Source organism: Nyctibius grandis, chromosome 1 (assembly GCF_013368605.1).
Source record: "Nyctibius grandis isolate bNycGra1 chromosome 1, bNycGra1.pri, whole genome shotgun sequence".
In the NCBI taxonomy this organism is placed as follows: domain Eukaryota; kingdom Metazoa; phylum Chordata; class Aves; order Nyctibiiformes; family Nyctibiidae; genus Nyctibius; species Nyctibius grandis.
In genome coordinates, this window is record NC_090658.1 from 43,739,484 (window position 1) to 43,762,484 (window position 23,001).

The 23,001-nt window shown below is 35.6% G+C and overlaps 1 protein-coding gene across 1 annotated transcript in view; it reads right to left on the reverse strand.

The window, feature by feature from the left end:
• RYR2 (ryanodine receptor 2) overlaps positions 1–23,001 on the reverse strand; it is a 332,243-nt gene that overhangs the window by 217,940 nt on the left and 91,302 nt on the right. The window contains exons 11-17 of the mRNA XM_068395937.1: positions 22,130–22,204; positions 18,706–18,862; positions 12,730–12,894; positions 11,013–11,134; positions 7,818–8,001; positions 6,963–7,098; positions 872–967 (exon numbers count right to left, since the gene is read on the reverse strand). Of these exons, the coding sequence (XP_068252038.1) occupies positions 872–967; positions 6,963–7,098; positions 7,818–8,001; positions 11,013–11,134; positions 12,730–12,894; positions 18,706–18,862; positions 22,130–22,204 (935 nt within the window). The remainder of the gene's footprint in view (positions 1–871; positions 968–6,962; positions 7,099–7,817; positions 8,002–11,012; positions 11,135–12,729; positions 12,895–18,705; positions 18,863–22,129; positions 22,205–23,001) is intronic.

Below are 23,001 nucleotides of genomic sequence, written 5' to 3' on the forward strand. Positions count from 1 at the left end.
AAGAACTGATTACTTCCAAGGAAACAGAAGCCAGAATCACCATTTCAGTCAGAACTAGAGTACAGCTCAGCATAACTTCATTTACTTTCACTTCGAGCAACACAGACACTAATTGCAACTCCTAGACACTAAGGGGTTAACAGTGGTTCAGGAGGAAGAGAAGACATTCAGTAATGGCAAGGAAAATAAATAAATTAGCTTAAAGAATTTGTGTCTAAAGTGAGACAGAATTCCCAGATTCTGAAATCATAAATGTGTTTCAGGCATGCTCTTTCTTGTTAACTTCAAAGAGAAGTTCAGAGCTCAGGAGTGAGAGAGGTGATTAAAATGGGAATGTATGTATTATGGAGGTAACTCTGTTATATGCAAGCACATAGTTATTTTCTGAATACCCATCTATTACACATACTCAAGTAGAATACATGAACTTCCCCAAATCACCACTACAGTCCTTCAAGAAAACACAAATAATATCCATTCCATATGGTTATTATTGCATTTAGTTTGATGCAAATCCTGAAAAACATGCAAACTTCCAAAGAGAAGGGAAGGGAAGGTACCAGAAAAGAAAAAGCAACTTAATACAACTGAAACTGTAGAACAACTGTTTCACTGAATGGTTTGTTTGCCTGAATTAAAAGATGGCATTACAACCAACTGGCCAAGGAAAAGGAAAGACTGACAGAACTTAAGGTAAAACTACAACAGAAATCAAAATGTAAAAATGTTACAAATATAAATCTCACTTTATTAATATAATTTACTCTCTCATAGGAAGAACTTCATGACAATTAGACTGAACAAGTATATCGCCAATTTTAAAGAATGAAAAACTGGTCAAATAGGGAAGTTAAAATACTAAAAAGCATACCAGAAGAGGCTTCCAGTCTTTCTAATCTGCTGATCAACCAGTCAAGAGATCCAGAAAATTGAGCACAGTTTTTACGATTCCCTCGAATCAGAGCCGCTATTGGAAAAAGAAAGACGAAAAAAATATTTTAAAAGAAATCACAATTATAAGTTCATTTAAAAGAATCCTTGTCTTGTCTTTCTAGGAAGGATCCAGTAAGATCAATTCTTAATCTTTAATTATTTATATTCTTGATTTAAATTTAAGTAACATGAGTTATGGTTAGATTCAAGCATAAAAATTACTGTTGGTATCAAATCAGCTTTTAAGGTATTTGAATTATTTTGGCTCTACAATCATCTTAATAATCCCTGCAAAATGCTTTACACGGAGGAACCACTATTGACACCAAGAAGTCAGCTGCTACTGAAGAAACAAATTTCTGTAAAACAGTGTGAAGCCAAAAGCACAGGTGATGAATGTAAATTATTTTCTACTGATACATTTGTTCAAGATTAAGAAGTACTATAACAAGACAGATGTCCAGGAACTGTTTGTCATAATTTTGACAGGGCTATAGGGAGGAAGTAACTGGTTTGAAACTGTTTCACTCTCATGGTTTAAGCTGAAGACTGAAGTAGACTAAATGCATGCAGTGACTTGGTGGGTATAACCAACTAGAAACCTCACTGAACGCTGCAGGCATCCACAAGCCTGCCCTGTCCTGGAATACGTGCGTTTCCACGTATGTGCATACACACAAGCCCTCAGAGAAGCATCTGTTCTACTCTGAAAAAAAGAGTGAGGCAGTAACATTTCTATTTGATATGTGGAACAGTGAAAACTGCTTTTCTTAAGATTCTTTTCCAATTCTGCCAACAAATTATTTCAACTTGAAATTTCTATGGTTATTTTCAGTAGCAGACACTGCTGGTCCTGCTAAGAGGCAATGGTCTCTTAAAATCTATGTTTTATTACTGCAGAAATTCACTATATTATATTGCAACTCTCTTTTTATGCTGTTTCATTTGTAAAAGGTTAAACTTACAGACTTGTGATATAAATATGATATATAGCTGTATCTGCAAAGGGGAAAAGCAATCTTGGAGTTAGTTGCAAACAAGTCACTGCACTGACAGTTCTGTATCATGAGGAGAGAGATCACAATCCAATTGCTTCATAGCCCAAACAAAAAATCATCCCCAAAAAATAAACACACATAAACAAAAACCAACCCTAACAAGCAAACCAAACAAAATAAGGCCTTTATTTTGCTGCATTATATGATTAAAAAAATCTATACCCTGAAATCTTACATAGTTAATTAATCATGACCATAGTTATTTGAAAATACTTGGGAATCATAAAAGGAGGAGCATCCTGTTAAAAGACACAGATTAGAACTAAGGAAGACTTGATTCTATAAGTGACTTTTTTATTGATTATAGGCAAGCCACATAATCTCACTGTGCTTCATGTACGAACAGAAAATTAAGGCAGCAATAGTTCATTGCTTAACACGACATCAATAAATTTAACTTCATTAACAGTAATAAGACACAGATGGTTCTATAAATGCAGCTCAGCAGAAGTTTGTGAAAGGTTAGTATTCAGTGGTTAAAGCTGTGCATTAAATGAGGCACACAGCCACTTAACATCGAAAACAGAAAATAATATCCAACAGTTGCTTCTTTTATTGCCCACTGCTCTGAACAAGACTAGCATCCAGTTCTAAAGAAGTAAAAAAAAAACCAACAGGATGTGGTCAGTCAGACATTAAAGTCACATCATTACATATACTCCTGCACATCCTTTGGTGATACAAAATGATCAAATACAAGTTCAGAGTGATTGTATGTATTTGTAAGAGAAGAAGGACAGATGCCTTAGTAGATACATGGCAATCATCTTAAATTGAAAGAGGGTAGATTTAGACTGAATATAAGGAAGGGATTTTTTACTATGAGGGTGGTTGGACTAGATGATCTTTGAGGGTCCCCTTGAGACTCAAACCATTCTATGATTCTATGATTTTTATACGTGATAGTATCCAGTCTCAACTCAGTCTGTAAATGCCCCCAGTCTTGTCACAGTGAACTATATCACAATCTCAATGACATTATAAAATCCATGAATTCTGGCATCACAGTTTACTTTTATTTACGTACATACTCAAAAACAAAGTACTGTTTGCTGAAGCAAGATGGAGTAAGCAATATCCATTTGTCATCCATGCAATTACTGTAAAGCTCCAGCATTATTCGGAACAGAGCAACACACAAATTCATTATAGCCAGATCAAAGCCAGGCTTCTTAAGCATTAGCTGCCAGAAGATAATACAGTTAGGGAAGTAACATAAGGGGGTGGAGGGGCACAAAGACAGGGAAGTCAACAAAAGCTTGTGCACTGTTCTCACTACAAGTCCATGGAAATAATACTTGGCACAGGACAAGCAGAATCTTTCAGACAGAATTTTCCAGCCTTGTCAACTGGGAATTTCAGACTCAGAGAAATGATTCAGCATCAAGCCACTACTTCCTCCAGTCTGAGCTGTGCTTAATGTAGCAAGAGATAAAACAAACTAAACTGTTACAAAAACTTCAACACTCCCCTACATCTATGAATAACCCAACCACAAACTTCTATACTCCATCATCTACACTCTAAAACATCATCAGTTTATTTCATTGAGACATTAACACTCTGAATCTTGTCTAGACACTTTTAAGTGTTTATAATTCCTGCCGTAACTTCTTTAATTGATTCTTAATAAATCAAATAACTACCATGAGTATACACGAAATAATCACCTCTCAAAAAAAAAAAAAGGCTAAAGTAGATTCGCTTTACTTAGTGGGAATATATGAGCTGAAAGAGATTAAGATGTAAAATTTTTACCAATGTTCTTTCTTGATGATCTTTTTATCTCAGGGTTGGGCAAGCAGGCATCCCCAAAACCACATTACGTAATGTCACATTTTCAAGCGTTCATACAGGCATTAAGGTGAGCAAAGAGTAAAGAGAGAAGCAGAGAGAGGGAACACGTAACAGTGGTACTGCTGTGATGAGAAGCTCACACTAAGATTTAGTATAATTTTCATTGTGAAATCTTAGTTTAGTTTCACTCATCTTTTCCAAAGTTTAATATTAAAGACAAAATTTGCTACCCTTTCTGCCTGCCAATGGTTTAGCTACCTTCAAAAAATTCAGACTAAACAATCTGGTTGCTTACAAGCATGAAGATAGCCAAAGCCATATGTGGTTGTTTTGTTTTGTTGAAATATAATGAAAACAGCAAGAAACATTTTCTTCATTTTCTATAACAGCCCATAGCGTTCTGAAGGAAGACAGACATTGGCAAAGATAAGCAAAGAATGGAGCTATGACATGCAAACAAACATGAGAAAGGCCTATACTAGTTTCAAAAACATAAGACATGAGGGGAAAAAAAAAAAAAAGATGGAAAGGATCTGGACACAACACTCAAGAAACTACAATATAATTCATGTTGCCAAGTCATAAAATTTCTCAATCATCAAATATAAATCCCCCAGCAAAAACTCCCATCTAACTCTGAAACAGTTCATACAGGATTACAATACAAAGGACAACAGTGTGCCACTGTTACAAATTATTTTAGCTGAAATCAAAGCAGTCGGATGTATCTGAAGTTTCAGTCCTGCTTTTGACTCACATGCTGGCTGACTCACTTGTCACTACGCTGCAAGTTACAGAACTGGAGAGAGGTGCATAGAGAGTGTATTTATCTTACAACTATAAAAACCGTGGAAAACAAAACCAAAACCATTAAAATTACCTTATAATGTTCATAATATCTACCGACCTAATGTTAGGAAATGCCGCTTTTGGTCACCCTTGCAACCTGTGCATATGCATCATGCTGCAAGCTTCAGCTACATAGAGAGCTACATAGAGGTGGTAGATCTCAGCAACTCCTCAATCAGAATCAGCCACAGGAACCACTTTCTATGCTAACAGCCTGTGGGTAGGCGACAGCAGCCACTGTTCAGCTAGCTCTTTCTTTCTTTGCTCTGAGAGATCACGAGAGAGGGCTTCTAGATGTCTCATTGATATTTACTGTGTCAACTTCTATTTCCTCTGACAGAAAAAGTAGTGGGCCAGACAGAAGCACCTCATTGGTTTTATCAAGGGCTGTGCACCATACAAATAATCTTTTTTCCCCAAAGATTATTTTCTTCTTCAAGAGCACAAGACGATGAACCCATTTTGACTATGAAAAAGCTTTGTAACAGAACTATATACAGAACTCCTGCCTCAGTTGCCTCACTTTGCTGTTGGGTATTAAGGAGAGTTTACGTGAAGTGAGGCATGCCATTAAAATTTCATTTTCTGTGCCTCTGAATTTGGAGGAATGCAAGTTTTCAGTATGCCTTGCACACATGAAATACTGCTGCATATTCTGAAAAAAAGGTCAGATCCCACAGCTCTTAATTTGGGAACTAGCATTGCTAGAGTCTTTTTACCTAAATTTCTCTCTGTATCTGTTCCTCTGAGTGAATGGGAGATAATACCCTCGATTTGCCTTATTACAGAAGTTTCCAACAGAACACTTATTAATAGTTCTAATTATTCAGATTACTAATCATAAATGGAAGAGAAGAACTCCAAGATAACAGCTTTGTTTTCCAAACATGAATTAAAAGGCTCACAATAAATAAGGTTCAATGCCACACACTGAACAGCAGAGAGAAAACTCAGTATTTTAAGAACCAATAATAAATGAGCACTAAACAAGGAATGGCTCCTACAGAAAAACTAGTACATGATCATGTTTCATAATGCATATCCATAAAAGAGCCAATTAATAATATACACACTACATTCACCTAAGCACTTCCTAACCATTTGACTCATTTTACAAACTCAATATTCAGTTGGGGAGTTTTTAATGGAATTGATGTGTAACATAACACTATTTGTATACCTTTTCAATACCAAATTTTTCAGGAGTGAGATTTAGTATAAATGATACATAAAATGCTTTATGTTTTACTGGAAAGTAAGATAACAATCCTGCATGAGGATTTTGTCCAAACTCAAACTTTTGCCAGAACACGTGCAAGTTTAAAGGCAAGCAGGCCCTCACATTAGAGCTGGTGTGTTACAGAAAGCAAGCAGCACAGGCACACATATGCAGCCTGCACAAAGGACTGCTCAATGACAGGGACACATTACTGTCCTCAGCCACTTAAGGTCAATGTTAATATTATTTAGGCTTTCTTACAGCACTAAGAAAACCTGATGACAGAGGAGTAAGGAACTGACAAAATGGTCTCTTAGGCAGTAAAATTTCCTTTTGTAGACAATTAACAACTCAGCAGGAGTGAATATGAGTAGCGGATTAATAACCCTATATGAGTCATAGTAGAACATAAATTACATATGCAATTCAAATTAGTGAGCAAACAAATCAGGTGATTAAATGCTACTACCTAAATAGAAATTTGACCAGGACACCAATTAACATTTAGATACTTACAGAAGGTATTATGAGATTTTCAGTGACTGCAGGTGGACAAGGCTTTCATGATATACTGCATCTAAAAGAGCGTACCTTTCCATGGCACGCTGTATCCTAGTATAATGCTGGAGTCACCTGTCATTACTGACTAATAAGAGGCATCATGGTTATAGAAGCTTTAGATTTATGCTGCAGTTCTGCAGCCAGACATGTGAAAAATCGTAGACTTCTACAAAACTGACCACAGTGTCATGGCTCCTTAACACAAGAATGATATTCACATATATTTCGTTCACACATTTTTGGGCAGTGTACAAGATACATCAGTAATATGATGATATGAAAAAGCAATCAATCATTTAATTGAAGTCAGAAACATGTTATTTATCATAATAAATATTATTAGAAAAATCACATTATTTGAGTGTTTTCAGTGTATTTTATTCTTATGCACAGGCAAGGGCCTGAAAATGCAAAAAACTTGTTTGGTTTGTATCCTAAATTTCTACACAGTGGAAATTCTTCTATACTAAAACAGGTACATGTTTCTTTTCACGTGAGTTTTATTTTGAGCTAAACCAATCCAAGTAATCCATAATGTGTCTTACCTAGTAATTCATACAAAGAATTCAGAATAGATTTCCATGATTCTCCAGCTTCCTTCCCAGCTACATCTGCAAAATGAGCTGCACTGCTGTATACATTCAAACGATCAATACATTCAAGAACAAGGTTGATCATACCCTAAAAATAGAAAGGCTCAGATTGTCAGAGGGAAAAAAAAAAAAAAGTATTGTTTAGGTGCAAACGCATAAGATTTTCAGAAATTTAAGAAAACAAAACATGAAAGGCAGAATATGCAAAACACAAGAATGTATACATGGAGTCAGACAAGTGGAGTCAAACAAGCAATCCCTGTGGAAAAGTTTTCCTTGACTGTGATAATAAAAATTTACCATTTAGGATGGTCAAAATAAAACAAAAAATAAACAGTATTCCAGACATAATTTTAGGCAATTTTCTATTCGGGAAGATATTTAGGCATCTGACTAAGTATAGGCAACTATCACTACCAGAGAAATAACAGAAAATATTAAACAAAATATTTAAAGCATGCTTATTAAACCAAAACATCCTTCTGCATCAAGAGATTAAACTATAACAGAAGAAACTAATTCACACATAAGGAGTAAATTATGGTTAGAATTCAGGGTACAAGGTCATATTATTACCTAATTTTTTTTAAAAAGGCAAAGGAAGTAAGGCCTTAAATGTATTTCTTTAAATATACAGGAAAATCAACGGATCTAAAAAAATTATAAATGTAGCAAATAGTTTGACTCTTACAGGACAAAAAACCCACTGCAAACACACTCTAGATTCGACATCAACAGTACAGACACTGCAAAAGAATACATGCAGGCAACATGGTGGAAAACCAGGAGTAAAACTGAGAGAAGTACCTCTTCCTGGAAGAGGTTCTGGCGATTCTTCAGTGCTCGGAGTCTGTTTTGTTTGTCTTCATGCTCCAAATGTTCATCAGGTGGGTGAAAGTAGCCAATCAAGTCCTGAAGGCTCAGACTGACTGACTCAATAGGCAAATCAATGGTGGAAGACTTCACTTTCTTGCTGAGAGCATCAAGGCCCCTACAAGAAGATGCAGTCTCCTGAGTATCGGAAATTATTTTATTGTTTAAACTCTTTATTGATTGAAAAGCAAAGTTTGTTTAGATGCCAAAGCTCAATTCATTTTCTGACAGCTGCATAAGTTCACAAAAATGATTTCTGTATGCCCCATTCTCCACATAATGATCCACCCCTCCCTTCCCAAACATAAACTGGAAGCATCAAAAATGTTTCTCTCAAATTTTTTTTAAATCCAGAAAACACATTTTAATATTCTATCTACGCATTTAGCACTATCAGAGGCAAACCAAAAGGTGAAAAAAAGTTATTGCAAACCTGTTCAAAGCATCATGAGGCTGGAACAGACAGAAGTCAAAGAACCAGTCCTACGGTGCCCAAGAGGGCCCAGCTAGTCCATAGAGTCTCTCAAGCATGTCTCTAACCTGTTCTTTAAGCCATCTCCAGTGCTGGAAGATGCAGCTCTTCCACACACTCTGTCCCAGCACTTCATTAGCCTTTTTGTTTCCCTGATACACAGTTCAAGCTTGGTCTTGCTGTAGGCTATGACCATCATCTCCTAGAAGTGGGGAACAGACTATTCTCATCCATGTTGCACCTGTCCCTGGCTTAGCTGAATCCCCAACAAACCCCATAATCCAATTTTTCCTCAGCACTGTGCTTTCTGGACCCCTGATACACATTTCTCCTCCATTTAAAACTCATCTTTCTTGAAAGCTGAGACCTCACCAGCACCCCACAGCAAGCGGAAGGTGATGGCTTTCGCTTGCATCTCCCTGGCTCCCCTCAGGAAGGCGGTGGCGGGCAGGGACTGGGCAGGGGGCTGCCCCAGCCAGGGGCTACAGGGAGCCCACCAGAACTTTCCAGAAGGAGCAGGAGGGGCCATGAGGGGCAGAGAAACCAGGGGTGCTGAGGGCCTGCAAACACAGCGCCTGTCCTCAGGGAGGAGGGAAAGATCCAGAGGATCCTGAAACTCTGCAGGAGCCAGCCAGGGCCCTGAAGCGCTGGGAGAGGAGCAGCCCTGAAGGGAAGGGCCCACCCTGGTGGCACGCAGCGGGGGAGAGCAGGAGGAGGGGGCTTATTTGACACTCATGATTTCTCTTTTGACTCATTCTCAATTCTGCCATTCTAAAAAGGGATTTTTTTGCCAGCATATTTTCAAGTAAAAACCCAGCTATGTAGCAAAGAGGTCCTTTTTGTGTTCACCAGTGCTCCATTTATGCTGACCTAAAGACCACAAAACTTCAGCTGGCAGAGGAGCCCGCCATGTCCACACAGGCACACTCCCAGTCCCGCGCTTATCGCCCTTCTTTTCTTCCGTTAGAGACACCGAAGGTCTCCAGCAACCCAACCCACAACCATCCTCACCAGTCCTCTCTCACGAGGTGCATTGCACCCTGCTCACTCCCAGGATTCCTCTCCAGGCTACAATATGCAGCAGAAGCCCATTTTATACTCTGCTTTTTGCTGGATTAAGATGACACTAATAAGTATTGTGGCAGGGAGGTGGGGATGGTTGGTGGTTGGTTTGGTTTGTTTTTTTTTAACTGGCACGTCACTCTGTATTTTCATCTCAAATGGTGAACTATGGCTAGAAAAATTCTAAATTTAGGAAACACTATGAGTTCAGTAGGAATATTTACTGCTGAAGAATTAAAATCTGTTAGAATAAATAACGCAATGTTTCAGAAAATTAGCTACAGAAGTTATCTTTAAAACAATTTTTATTGTGGGCACATTATCTGAAGTGCAATTTTTCTACTGACTTTGTGGGAAAGAACTGGAGCACAGGCTTATGAGAATAATTTTGATCCTCTCCAATTCAGCTTTTTCTTCTTGGAGTAACATCCTGCCAAAACTAAATTGTTAAACACTACCTTGGACTCCCTGTGCACTCTGCAAAAATCTCTACTGTAATTTAGCAGTACCTTGATTTGTGAAACCTTATCATTAAATTGCCTCTCTCTGTCCTTATCTTTTATGGCATTCTTACAAGCTTCTAAGAAAATGTATCATTTACAAAGTGACCTAGGGGTTGGATTTCTTTTGCCTTTTAAATGTCGTACAGTAGGCAATTCTCCTGACAGGCTTTTTTCTTTGTTATTTAAGTACCTAGGTAAATGTATTTCAACAAATTGACATGTGTATGTCTTCGGCTGTGCACTGATTTAGGACGTGGTTGCTTCAGGTCACCATCTCCCACATTGTCTTCTCTTGTGAAAAATGAGTTCCTATGAAATTCTTATCATTCCGTATAGTCTTATTGCATATCATCCTTTTTCTAATGCCAGCTACACTGACGAGAGGGGCCTTTCATCAATTACTGAAGTCACAAACATTTGAGAATTAGCTTTTTATCAGTGTTATTTAGGAGGACATTCGGAGTAAGAAGATAAATGCAAGTTGCATAAATCTTGCAGTATTTTTAAATGGCTAAAATACTATAAAATAAAACATTTTATATGTTTCAAAATATTAAAGAAACAAGTAGCATTAAAACGGAACAAATAAGGCAAGTGTAATGGAAGGGTAGAAGGAAGGTGTAATTTCCTACTTTTAAGAAAATCTTTTTCTTGAGACTATGAACTTTAGTATATTTGTGTCTTGTACAAGTTTGTAGCTATACAGTTATCTCTTTCCTCCAGGTTTTTCAAGAAAGAGCACTTTTAAAAACCATACTTAGAAAAGAAAGAGCTAAATGATGCACCACATGACTTACAGCAAATTTTGGCAAGGAGAAATCTCTCTTTTATAGTTTGTTTGCATCTTCAGTATGTTTATGCATTCAAATCAAGGTTGAACAATAAAGTAATATTAGAAGATAGAGAAAAGAAACCTCTCAAGGTACATCTCTGCTGTTAACACATAAAGAATTGGCATAAAGACTGGTTTGAGAAGTATTCATCTGTTTTTTCAGAGGGCTAAATTGTTCACTGTTGTGTTAATGGCCACTTTTAATAAAATAAAAGAGAAAGAAAAAGAAAAGGGATTAAAAGATGATTTTAAAGGCACACCTTATAAACCTGTTGAAAAGGAAGACTGTACTACGGATGACACGTGCTGTACGTGATTCTTCATTCTGAGATCTGGACAATGTTAAACCATCATCCATGTGACCTTCATGGTGCATTATTGCCTGCAATACAACAATAAAAAGCAGCCACTGCAAAATGAAGCATTATTCACACACAAGAAGTATGAAAACTCACATGGTAAGGCAGGCTAGGAACCGATGAAGTCACATACAAAAAAGAAGGATTTAGTTAAAAACAGATAATCCCATATTTTACTTCCTCATGTCCAAGGACACACTTGTACTGAGCCAGCAGATTCAGCACCATAATAATCTCAAAGTCACAGCTTCTGTAAACAATATGCTTTATTAAAAAAAAAAAAAAAAAAATCAAAATTCTAAGAGTTTTTGTTTGTTGTTTGTTTTTGACAACCTTAAAAATAGCTCCTTTACACAGCAGCAGATATCTAAGATACAGACAAGGTCAAAACAGGTATTCTTTACTGGTCCTGATTTCCAGGGATGTAACTGGCCTTCTTTTCTGACTATGCCTTCAGTCACAACCGATAACTTACAGTTTTTTATGTTTAGTTATCATGGCTCTGAAGGTATTCAATCCAATCTACATAAATATTTTAAACTATTTTAGGTAACAATTTTTTTTTCATACACACACGTATACACACACACACACACAAACTATTTATATTACTATTTATATTACTTACATTACTGAATTATTCAATAATGTATCTTATTTTCAATGATTTTAGAATTATTTAAGTATTACAATTATTATAATTATTAAGTATGTTAGTATTATAATCACTAAAATTTTACATGTATATAAACAGTTTCCTAAATATATATTATTTTTATATAAAATATTTATAGAATGTATACATACACATGTGTGTGTATACACACATATATGATACAGACAAATTTTATATATATATATATATATATATATAAAATTATAAGGCATGACCTTCCAAGTATATCAGATGTTGCTCTAGCTTTGTAGTTCAGGCAGAACTGTTTTCATGCAGAAAATACTACAGTGTGGATAAACACCACATTTCATTTTATTTTATTTTTTAAAAGAAGACTCGAACATTTTTTCCTTGATGAGAAATAATTTCCTGCAAAGTTAAACATTTACAATAAACACTAACACAAATGTAGCTTCTGGAAGATGTGTTAAATTGTAAAAGAATCTTTTTCCTACTTTATTATGCTGAGCTAGCATTCTGCTTGGCCATGGTTATTCTTTAAAAGAAGAAATCCTTCAGGGCTCAAGACTTGAACATTCCAGCCCAAAAGGTAATACACTCACAATGTGGAAAGAAAAGACTTTGAAATAAAAGCTTCCTCAACCCAAACTACAGCACATTAAAGAAAGGAATTTTAGCATATTCTATAGGCTATTACTAATATTTTAGTTTGACATCAAGTATATTCAGAGTTATCATTGTTTGGGGGTTAACATCTACAGGCTAACGTGCACTTTGTTTGGCTTTCAGTTTAACAATTCAGTACATCACCTAACTTTTCAATATGTGACTGAAAAAAAACCTTTCACAATGAAACAAAGACATGTATAAAACATTTGAAACCTAGAAATTAGCTGTCTCCTGTAATTCCCTTCATTTCTCCCCCCCACCCCCCGCATGAGACTGTGACTGAATGAAATGCATTCCTATTTACAGTCTTACCTTCCGCTGCACAGAACCCATTCTTACAGACTTTGCATCGGCAGACTGGTACGTGAGCCATAAGCCTGTATCTACATGTTGTATGAAGCATATTGAATCCCCATATTTTATTTCAGGTGCTCCCATTCCATCCACCTCTTTTCTTGTCCCTATGTCCAACTTTTCCTGAAGGAGAAGAAAAAAAAATGTGTACAAGAACAATAACCAACATGTTAATATTTGCATAAAATCTTGAATACTAGGCAATTGTCTAGAGCAGGACATAAAAGAATATTTGAGATCCTTCTTTAATGAAACAAAAACTGGCAAAAGTGTAACCTCTAGTTAAATATTTAGGATAAAGATGCAGAGAGAGATCCCATCCACACAAAAACCTAGCTTATTACACTAGGAAAGCAGGGTGTATTCATTTCACCTGCCTAGGAAAGAACTAGGATCATAATTGACTGTACATGTCATTATTAAAACATAAAAGCTTAGAAAACAACACCAAGTACATTGAATTCCCTAGCTGAACCAGGCATTAACCTGGGAATACATCACAATTGTTGCAGTTGAAGCTGAGTCTGCTGTAATACTGCAGTTGCTGTTTTGCTCTCCCTTTCACAACTTCAAGAGTGCAGGCAGGTTCATCAGTGCAGTAACTCCCTGTATTCTGCTTCTATACAGGCTCACACATGCCCAGGAAAGAAGCTGCTTAATTTTTACCACTGTTCAAAAAATTATCTGTGTAAATTGCAGGCCTATTTTAGGTCGTACTTTCAGGGTGCAAGATGATCCCCTTAACAAAATACAGCTTCAACCTTCTCTGCTTCTCCTGATCAGCAGTAGAGGACAAGCCACTTCCTTCAGTTCCTCAGAATAATGTTACAATTAATGAGACAAAAAGTTCTAAATGTTCTATCCTACTACAATCAGGAAAGAGTAGAAGAATGATTACACTACACACATGTGCCTTGACAATTTGGGGAGACAGCTTCACAATAAAAGACAAAGAACTGGGTTTTGAAATGAACAGAAAACAATATCTAATTTATTAAAGGATTTTAAAAAGCATTTATTAAGTAAATGGAGATGTCATGTAACTAGCTTTTCACCCTGCAATTATGAATGCATATTGAAGCACTTAAAAAAAAAAGATAAATTAATACTCAGGTGGAATTCTTATTACTACTTTTCATAATGTTAAGCTTCCAGATATAATATATTCATCAATTCAGATTATTAAACTGTTTCCAAATACAATGTTAATTCCACTATCCTGTAAATGTCTGATTCCTTAAGTGCTGAAATTCTTATTAAAATCTTGTTCATTGATACATGGTAATAATTGATTTATTAATACATCTGATGTCAATTAGTGAGTTATTGAGTGCTTCTATTTCATTATAAATTCATTCTTTTGTTCATATCATTTGTCTAAATGTTGTATTCAATTTGTGTATTCAATTCAAACGATAGCACAAATAACCTGAATGTAATAATAGTTGGAAATTGGAAAGCTACTTATAATAGGACATTGCACACAAATGAAGATTCAGGAAAAAATAAATTAGGTCCTGCTATCATACGAAGAATTGACAGCCTGATTTCAAGCTCTAATCTTTTGAATTATCTGCATAACTAGAAGAGAGTGTGAACCTGTGTGAACATACTCTTCTTCTACACTGTAAGATTATTTTTTTCCAAGTCTTTCTCCTCGCAACCAACTTCTTAAGATACAAATATATGAATTCACAAATTTTCTCATAAAGCACTGTCAATAAAATAAGGCATTATTAATTTAAAATATTATTCCACACTTTCTTTAAAATCTACTGATTATAACAGAAATTGAAGCAGTTTGATATTGCAATCTTCATTCCAATTAGAATTAACATTAAATTTACTTAGCATAAAAATTGCAGTGCCAGCAATTTGCCAAACAAGATTTCTGTTCTCACCTATGTAAGTACACTGACAACTCTGCATGTAAGTTTAGAGCCCAGACTGAATTCAATCACATTCAATTATGCCCTTCCCTGCAAATAAACGCAGCAGCCAGGAAAGCATGCAGTAAAAGTTGGATTGAATATAGGAGAGAAGATGGAAAGCTAGGGGATGGTGAGGGGGCAGCAGGCATTAGAGCATTCATTTGGGAACTTCAAGACATTGAGCTTTCTGGGGGAGTGAACAGGAACCACAAACTGTTTATAAAGGGGAAGATTTGAATGGAGTGCTGGATTCATGCCAATAAACAGCAGGTAGTTGAGAAAGTACATATAAGGAATTAATCTCATTATCTACTGTAAAATAGTTCATCAGTGAAAATCAGGATCTGAAAACCATCAGAAATCACCATGTCACCATTTAATAATTGCATATTGGTATAGACATTGCATGATGCAAGTTTCCAGCCCACTACACTCTGGCCGTAACCTGTCATTACATAACCATCTGCTGCTTCTTCCTACAGCATATTTACAAAGAAAAGCTTCAGTTTTATTTGCAGTCTAGGCCCATTCTCAGACCAACAACTTTTTCTAAACAAAGATCAAAAGTCTTGATTCATTACACTGGAAAAAACAGAAACAATTGGTTTTTACAACAGTCTGTAAACCACCTCAGTAATGCAAAGCAACAAGAATGCATTGGAAATGAACAGGTTTATTGAAAAATATGCCAGATTTTCTCCAGAAGGATGTGCTCTTTATAAGCAGTTTTTATTTCATGCACACAAGAATACAAGCCAATCTTCCCACCTTTTTTGTGGGCTAAATAGACAATATAATTTTAAATGGTTTTATCTTAAACTTGAAAAAAATTATTCTATTAAGTCTAGCCTTAAATGTTTTATTTCACTCTAATGCTTCTGTTTAGTTCCTTATAACATTCCAAAAAGGATTCCCATGATTAAAGGCTTGTCCATTCAATTTTCTCTCTTGTCATCTGACCCAACCTTGGGCACGCTTTCAGGACTGACATTCTAGCAGATCTCACTGACTGGAAGAAGCTAATTCATGACTGCTTTTTAAGCTGACATTAATAAATTTCCTGTTAAATTTTATTAAGAAACAGGTGAAGATATAAAAATATAGGGCATAAAATTTTATTAAAATTGATATATTTCTGTCCACTGGAAAAGACTGGACAGGAAAAGTAGACTATACAGAATGTATAAACATTTCTAAATTAGGATAATTACCTTATTTCAGTGGAAAAGTGATATCAGGCTAATATTTTTTATCAAAAAGAATCAATATTTAGCAAATATGAGAGGAAAAAAAATCCATAGACCTTAATCAGTACAAAGTCAAGTCTATAAAAAAGCCATACATTTGGGGAATAAATTCTAGAAATCTATGGACATCCTGTGCTAAGTGAAGTGGGACTACAAGACAGAAAAAAAGAATTCATATAATTCTCATTTAATGATAATTATTAGGGTAAAATATAAAAACCAGAGCATACCGCCCAATTCCCAGAAAAAAAAAAATGCAGAGACTGTTAGCTCTTCAGAATATCCATATCTTCTGAGTGCTGTTTGGCTTGTGACGTTTTTAAGCTTTCACATTATTTTACTGAGATATTTAAAAAGTTTTAACACATAAGATTCTGATCCAATTTTTCAACATCTTATAAAAAACTTCAGCTTTCTGCTTCTCTTCAGCTTATTTTTTAAATGCAGTACTGGCAAGCTAATGTGTTTAAAAGTATGAGTAAGGCCCTTGTAAATAATAAGGTTAAAAAAAAAAAACAATAAATGTTGTGCATTTATATTTGCATTTGAATCTTCAGATTTACAGGGGATACATTTTCAATATTTTCTCTGCAAACCTGAAAGCTGCTTTTCATTTGGAAATTGAAATTGTCATCTACTCATGCCTGAAGGAACTGAGTCTTTAACACTGCAAATAAGGGTATTCTTCCTCCATATCTGGTTTTGCCTATTTAGAGCTAAATTAACTATAGCACAACAAGTGAGATCTTCATAATTCTTCCTTCCACTATTTTTCAGTTAGTGAGTGGAAGGAAGAATTATGACTGTGGAAAAAAAAGGACTGAAATTGCTAAAGACAGACCTAGCCGCTTGACATACTCCCACTATTAGTGCTCTGTATTCAATAGAGAAGATTAGAGGCTGCGTCTTATCTAGGAATAATTATTTTGGGCTAACTATATGCACCAACACAAGTGAAAGGTTGGCATCCACACATGCTCAGGGGAAAAAGAGATCCTTCAGCTGCTTATCTTCTCTACAGAAGCCTTTCCAGGACTGTTATAATTTTGAAATATTTATTTAATGCTCTTTTCCAGAAAGTGAAGGCACCTAAAAATTTTGAATGCCTGCATCCTAATAAAGTGAAACATGACACTCCATTAATAAATCCTAATCAGAAGACTGGATTCATCCTCAGCAATGAAGAGTAAACCATATACTCCTCCCCTGTGGCATCTCCATAATTCCTTCCAAATAAGTCTTCAGTTAAAATGAATGCCGATATCCACAAAATTAACATCAAGTATGATCTTCCAAACTTCCAATTTCTTTGAAAATCCATATTTAAATATCAATAAGATTATATCTGTCACATGCTAATTAGTGTTACTTCACGAATTGACTACCAGAACATGTTTCTACATGCCCCAAAGCCTTTTATCTCTGCTCTGCTCAGCATAGCATAGATTTGGTCACGTAACAACTACTAAATCAAAAAATGTTAACTTTTTATTTTGAACATGGTAGAACAAAACCACTTCAAAATATAAATCTTCCAACATACTTCCAAATAAGACTTCCAAACTCAATTTGAAAAAAAAAAAAGTTAAGAAACTTCAAATATAACATTTTCTAATCTCCAAAACACATGTGCATATGCCACCTAGAAAATAGAGACAAACCACCTTCTCCATATCAACAAAAGATACTCTCTGCATTGCTAACAATTCTTGCCTTCAAGTATTTTTTGGACTAGATAATCCATGTAACAGTAGAGCGCAGTATATTGTTTCACTCTTCTTGGAGTAACCCTGACTGAAGACTCCATCTTGAGAATCAGTGAATGAATTATTTTATCCCTCTTCCTTCAAAGGAGAGTAACTGTTGAGATCTACAGTAACTGCAACAGGAACTCCCCAACATAGTTGTACTGCATTGTCCTAAAATATTTAAGTATTTCTATGGCTTTTCTAACTGGTTTAAAGAAAAGACATTGTCTGGGTCTCAAAACAATCACCTGAACGAAAGTCTTTGTTATCAGAGTGCAAAAGTCTATATACCTGCTTTCAGGTATATATTAATTTCTTATCTTCCCAAGCATACAAATAATTGAAAATATATAAAGTAATTGCTGCAGAGAAGCTATTGAATAATTCTGTTTATGATTACTATATATTTTAGAAGATAAATGTTTTAAAAATCAACATTATTGTTGGAAAATTTTCAGCAACAACATGCTGCAGGTGAAAAGTACAAGAAATCAAAGGATATTAAAGAATTTATCATAGTATCATTTTAAACCGTTTACCCACTGTACAATGTACTGTTCTGAACTTGAAATGCTTATTGAAGGTGTCAAAGGAAAATTTAAACTATGGTAACTTTAAATCAGACTACAGTAAACTGTCTGATAAAAGAAATCCTGATTTTCCAATTTCATTTAAATAACCCACAATGTTATAAATTTTTCCTATGTCAGTCAACAGATAAAAGCAGTGAAGTTCATCAGAAAAACAAATAAGAAATGAGGGAACTGTTCAAAAGGGGGTAAGAAGTAAAATAAACCAAAAAAACACACAAACAGCCCTGCAGCATTACCCAATGAAAGTACGATAAAAGAAGCTTTCTAGATATTAATTATACTGAGGGTTTCTCTTTTTAAATCAGTGAAAAGGTAGAAGATTCCAATAATTCATGCAATAGGAAATATCTAAATCTTGCTTACTAAAGAGATTGGAACTACTACTAGTTATATTAATGCTGCATTGACTCCATACCTTGGAAGACCGAAAACAGAATGCCGTAGATTTTACATCCGCTTTCTCTTTGTCTGTAAGAAGAAGACTCTTGTCATCCAGGAGACTCAAATATTTTCCTGTTGTTATGTGTCTTAGTCTGAACGGCTGTCCCCATCTAATGTGGCTGCCACTCCACCTAAGAAAGTTCATAGGAAATGTTTGGGTTTTTTAAAACAAAACATAGAGTTTAACTACTGGCAAAAACATTTTAAAGTACATTATATTGCCAACTAGTTGGTAAAAAGAAAAAATTCTAAATGTTGGATTATCAGCAAGAAAATGGCTACTTTGTGGTTATCGCCTATAAAACCGTTCTAATAAATAATCTTAACCTCTTCCTTTGCACAGGCTGCCTTGGTTCAGACTGAATGCCTCTTGAGAGAAGATACAGACCGCCTACAGAAAAGGAGGCTTCTGCTGTACACAGAGTTTAGATCTGCCAGTTCCCTCTCCAACATTTCATGTACCAGCAGCTGGGTTTGTTCACTCCCAGAGCATTCTCAGCAGTCAGCACAATTTCAGCACACTTTGAATAGTGTGCAAAAAATAAAACAGCAAAATAAATAAATAAATATATAAATAAAAATCCTCATAAAATACATTTTTAAAATTATTAAGCAAAGACTGGCCCAGATTCTTCATATTCTAGAGGAGAAAATGAAGGAAGAAAGGCAAAGATTTTCTTTCTGAGCTCCCCAAGAACTCCTCAAGTTGAAATATAGGTTGCATGTTTCTAACTTCTTGCCTTAAACTGAAAAGTCAGCTTTCTTCCTGATTAACTCCTGAAGACAAACTTGTGTAGGAGTTACTAAGCAGGATGCATTTCACAACGCCTTTTCAGAAGGCTTCTTGAATATTCCTCAGATTGGAAAATTGCCACTGCTAGGATGTTTTCCTGGATCTTCACAAAACTTTCTTCAGTCTTACATCTTCAAAAGTTTACACTTCAGATGTATGTGCACATTGATTTTTGCAGAGGAAATCATGTACTTATTTTGTGTTTGCAAAATGCCCGTCATAATAGAGTTTTGACAAACTGCCAAGGTTCTGGTGTGCTTCCACAAATACTAGTAATTCTCTATGCTGACTGTGGCTTGAAATAGCTTAAGATTATCAACAAATGTTCACATAATATCAATGAAATACACAAGCACATCCTTATGAACTTAATCTGATTATAAACTTACTCCCATATCAGAATTTTTTATTACTGCATCTTCTCACTTGCATTTAAAGTAATTCCAGGTACAGTATTTAAAAACAAAAAGGTTTTATGCATATGTTTTGTATAAATTCATGTACTAGTCTGAAAATCCCTTAAGCTAGCACTTACACAAGTCATTTTTGTCTTCCCTTATGCATACATGTAGCAGATTAAAGCACTTACCTATTCAATACAAATATCCATTTGTTTAAGCATGTCTTCATAACAATTGGCCATACTGTATGCAAAGTATGCAAAACTGATTTGGCAGACATTTTTAAAGTGCAGGAGTTTTTAAAATGCAAGAGCAATGCCTGGCTTCTGTTTTGTAACAGGATTTATTACACTTCACTAATTAAACTTCTAAACCTTTTTAGTTATTGGTTTTAAAGAGGCCAAAAAAAATGAAGAGGTTTTCCCCTCAATTACTTTCTTTTGTAAACTAAATAGTCTCTTCTGTTTAAGTTGAGGGGAGAGGACTTCAGGGAGGGAGGAAATATGGAAGCTTTATACCTCAGAAATGCATTTCTTTTTTTCTATCTTCTACACAGCAAAGGCAGTACCCTCCACAAAAGCACATCTAAATAACAATGTTCTAGCATAACTACTGCTTCTCAACTAAGTAAAATGACAGGCCATGAATCTCAGCTATTGTATTGCTGGGTCTGGTAAAACACATCAGCTCTGCACCTTTGGTATTATGGGCCATGCTGGGGAGCTGCCTTTTCTCCAGTCTGATTCAATTTTCTCTTGGACCCAATAGCTATGGACCATAAGAAAAAGAAAATAACAAATGTAGTGCAATTCAGCCATGCCCCTAGTTCATGCCTGCAGGATAGGAAAAAAGGACAATTCAGGTGCACTTACAAGAAAAGCCTTTTGAGCAGAAAGTATCTTGTGAAGCCATTTCTGACTACTAAAAATTCTTTTCTGCAATGTGAGAATATGATCCCTGTCACCTTTTGGGAAAGAAAGCAACGCTGAGCAATAGTATTTGGCATCCCATGGCAGGGCATCCCATGCAATTTTTATGAGAGTTCTCCACTAATGAGGAAAGTTCAGAAACAATGATTCCTCCAGAATCATATAAAATTAACAGAATTAATATTGTATCTGCAGTCATTCTGGGAAGGACTAGAACTGATGGAGGACTTTGGGCATGCATATACTAAGTTACAAATCAAAGTATTTGCATGAATAGCAATGTGCCTGCAATTCAGCAATGAATGTATATAGCTGTTAGAATATCATACAGGAAAACAGGGAGGTGAGGGACTTGCAGGAGAGAGTGTTATTCTTGGGATTTTATTTGGGGTTTTTTTCCTGATAAGGAAGTCATGTTCCTTAACAAGAAAGATTACCACTGCCCTTGCTTAGTTGTTTTGACAGTTCTCACAATTTCTCTCAGTCATATCTGTTCAAATGTTTACACTTCAAAAGTTTGTATACAATGCCTGTCAAAGTGAGACATATGACAGTTGTAACAGAAACCTGTAATTTCTCAAATTCCCACGTTGTTCCAGTACCACTCCTTTTTAGGGAAGTACATGCAATGAGGAAAATAAAAAGCCAGAGATCCTTCTACAGTTTCACTGTTGTCACTTAAACACTCTCAAGGTCAATGTTAGCCCAAAGCAACAATCTCACTGCCCTATCAATGACATCACCCTATTAAATAAAATGCACCAACAGACAACAGCATCATTAGAGCACAACACTTCCCTAAGATGCTCTGATTTAATCTCTAAAAAACAATCATTGATTAGTCACTAGAAATGCTATCACAAGTACATAGTGTTAAGTGAAATTTTACAGTGCAATTACCTTAACAAACAAGGCACAATTCCTTACTATAATTCCAACATTCATGCAAGGTAGCATTTTTTCTGTAAATTTTTGCCTTTAAGGACATCCAAATGGCTTAAACAAGTTAGGGGGTGGCGCACATGAATTATTATAATCAGAACTGTTTTCCTTAAAAATGTCACATATACGTGTACAAAAGGTAAATTGTGACTTCACTGACAGCTACAACAACTTCAAAAAAATAATCAAAACACACACATCTTTTTGAAGATTATTTTAGTATTATCTGTCTGGTTTTGTAGTTATCATCAATCTGATTTTATAGGAATACTCTTACTATAGAAATAGCGCCCTGCCAAACTGACTTCGTTTTCTGATAGAGATTTTACTTACGCAACTCTTAGAGTCTCCAGTCGCCAAAGGGAACGAGCATGAATTGACACAGCACCGCCTTCATAGTGGACAGTCCTGAAAACCAAGCAAAGGCACAGACTAAATGCTCAGCTCTGTTGTAAGGATTCATAATATTTATTTGTTCGTTTAAATACATCTCTCATTTTAAGACTGCCAAAACAATTATTGCAACTGTCAGATTCAAAGCTTATCATATTCAAAACCAGCTCTTACCAATTAAACCTTCAGACCTAGTTACTCAAACAAATTTTATTTTCATTGTCTTTAACATCCATTATTGTGATATCCATAACAACGAGATTTACACAGTGTTTGCTTAGACACCTTTCTGAGTGTTTTAAGGGTAGAGAATCGGGGCGGGGCCGGGGGGGGTGGGGAAGGTGATAACCTGATAACTACAATATTTCTAGGTTCTAACAAGAAACAAGTATCAAATGATGATAAAGATTTCTCATCACTGCATACATCTCACAAGAAAGGTAGTGTTTTCTCAGAGGTTATACTATTAAAATAACTTAATACATTGGATTATGAAGAGTCACGTATTTGACATTGTATTTTATTATCATAGCACCTGAGGTTTCACAATCACACTGATAAGTGTCTTCACACAGCTCAGATGATAACAGCTTCCTGTTTCCAAATTTTAACATGTAGCGACCCCTCTAGTTCCTGCATATATCCAGAAATCTGAATGCTTCTAAAAAACCTGTCAGTTGAGCCTAAAAAAAAGGTTGGGTTTTTTTCCTCCATTATTCTAAGCACAGATAAGTGACATATATTGGATCCACAAAATGGTTTAGATTTTATGGTCACCAAAAACCCCTAAGTAAACCCTGAGGAATGTGGTG